The sequence below is a fragment of the Orycteropus afer genome, unplaced genomic scaffold, assembly GCF_000298275.1.
Source record: "Orycteropus afer afer isolate SDZICR_OR568_19922 unplaced genomic scaffold, OryAfe1.0 scaffold00177, whole genome shotgun sequence".
NCBI lineage: Eukaryota > Metazoa > Chordata > Mammalia > Tubulidentata > Orycteropodidae > Orycteropus > Orycteropus afer.
In genome coordinates, this window is record NW_006921764.1 from 6,346,501 (window position 1) to 6,348,156 (window position 1,656).

Consider the following 1,656-nt stretch of genomic DNA (forward strand, 5'->3'; position numbering starts at 1 on the left):
TTCATTAAGGGAGTCTCCAAGAATGAGGAGTATTGGAGTACGGCAACAGGGGATCCAACATAGGGGCTGAGTAGAGAGAAAATTCACAGAATGAGGGCAAAGCATCCCATGGAAATAGCTCTATGGCAATCCCAGACTGCAAATTATGCTATTTATATTCTCAGTTTAATAAAAAGGAGAATAATTATTTTTTAAGTTTATGAATATTTGGAAATAGTCCTTATATTATGTTTAGACAGAAACTTCACACTATGTTTAGATAGAGATTAATAGACATAAAAATAATTATTGTTCTTTATGTGTGTACAGCTCATTGTAACCTACAAAAAATCAGCATAGGACAATGGAAAGATCATGACATGAGGATGCTGAAAAGATACATGTAAAATGCCTAGTATTGTATCTACCTGGTAGTTGTACATAGTTTTTCAAGAATCTTATTTTTATCCTACAACAGCTATGTGAGGTAGGCAGACTAATTATTATTCTCCTCATTTTATAAATAAGAAAACTAAGTTCAGAATAATTATATGATTGCCCAAGTTCATGTCAGAATGAAGTAAATAGTAGAATGAAGATTCATATAGAAATAGGTGTTCTACTTACAAGTTCAGGCTCTCAAATTTCCCATGAATAAAATGGAGGACATAATTAAACTAGTTGTTCACAGAACCAGAATGCATAGCATAACTAGCTACAAAACAGGCCTGGTATACACTGATCCAAAAAACCAAATTCACTGCCTTTGAGTCGATTTGACTCATAGCAACCCCTCTTTGGGTTTCCGAGGCAGTATCTCTACAGAAGTAGATTGCCCAACCTTCCTTCTGAGGAGTGGCTGGTGGGTTTGAACCACCAGCATTCTGGTTAGCAGTCAAATGCTTTAGTCACTATGCCCCCAGAGCTCCCATACACTGATAGAAAGAGGTAAATACAATGATACTAATGTGTAGGTAGTTACCTGTTAGTAAACTAACAATTATCCCCACGAGTACTGTTACCAAAGTTCCGACAGTGCTGAAGTATAGATACGATAAGGAATACCAGTTATCCATCAATGGAGTCCTAAGAGAGAGCAAATCATAATTGTAAGATTTCACCTAATAAAACTACGAATATATGTCAGCAGGCCTCATGCCAAAGTTAAGATATTATATTTAATAATGTTTAAAATGTCATCATTTGTCCCAATTTTATCTTATTGGATCAAGATTTAAAAATATGACTTAACCTTGACCATATACTGTAATACCAAATGGTCATGTTTACTCATTCAGCTCCATTTATGTGCCAGATATTGTTCTTGCCATTGGAGAGCCAAATAAGATAGATGAGGTGCTTGTCCTCATATAGTTTATATTCCAATGGGGAAAAAAAAAATACAATAAATAAAAAAATCAAATAAACATACTAATTTCCACTAGTGGAAAGTACTGTAAGGAAAATGGAACAGGGTGATATGAGACTAATGGGTGGGAGGGAGGAACTACTTCTTTATAATACATGCAGAGAAATTCTCTGTGGATAAGTGACATTTGAACTGAGATCTGAATAACAGGAAAAAGTGAGCCAAGTAAAGTTCTTGAGGAAGGTATCCCAGAGAGAGGTAAACACCAGCTGACTGAAGCATAGTCAGCAAGATGAGAGGTAGGCAAG

General features: G+C 35.5%; 1 protein-coding gene across 1 annotated transcript in view; it reads right to left on the minus strand.

The window, feature by feature from the left end:
- Positions 1-4: 4 nt before the first annotated feature.
- The window catches only part of SLC5A8 (solute carrier family 5 member 8), a 55,935-nt gene continuing 54,283 nt past the window's right edge, over positions 5-1,656 (minus strand). The window contains exons 12-13 of the mRNA XM_007947217.1: positions 962-1,065; positions 5-66 (exon numbers count right to left, since the gene is read on the minus strand). Coding sequence (XP_007945408.1) covers positions 5-66; positions 962-1,065 — 166 coding nt within the window. The remainder of the gene's footprint in view (positions 67-961; positions 1,066-1,656) is intronic.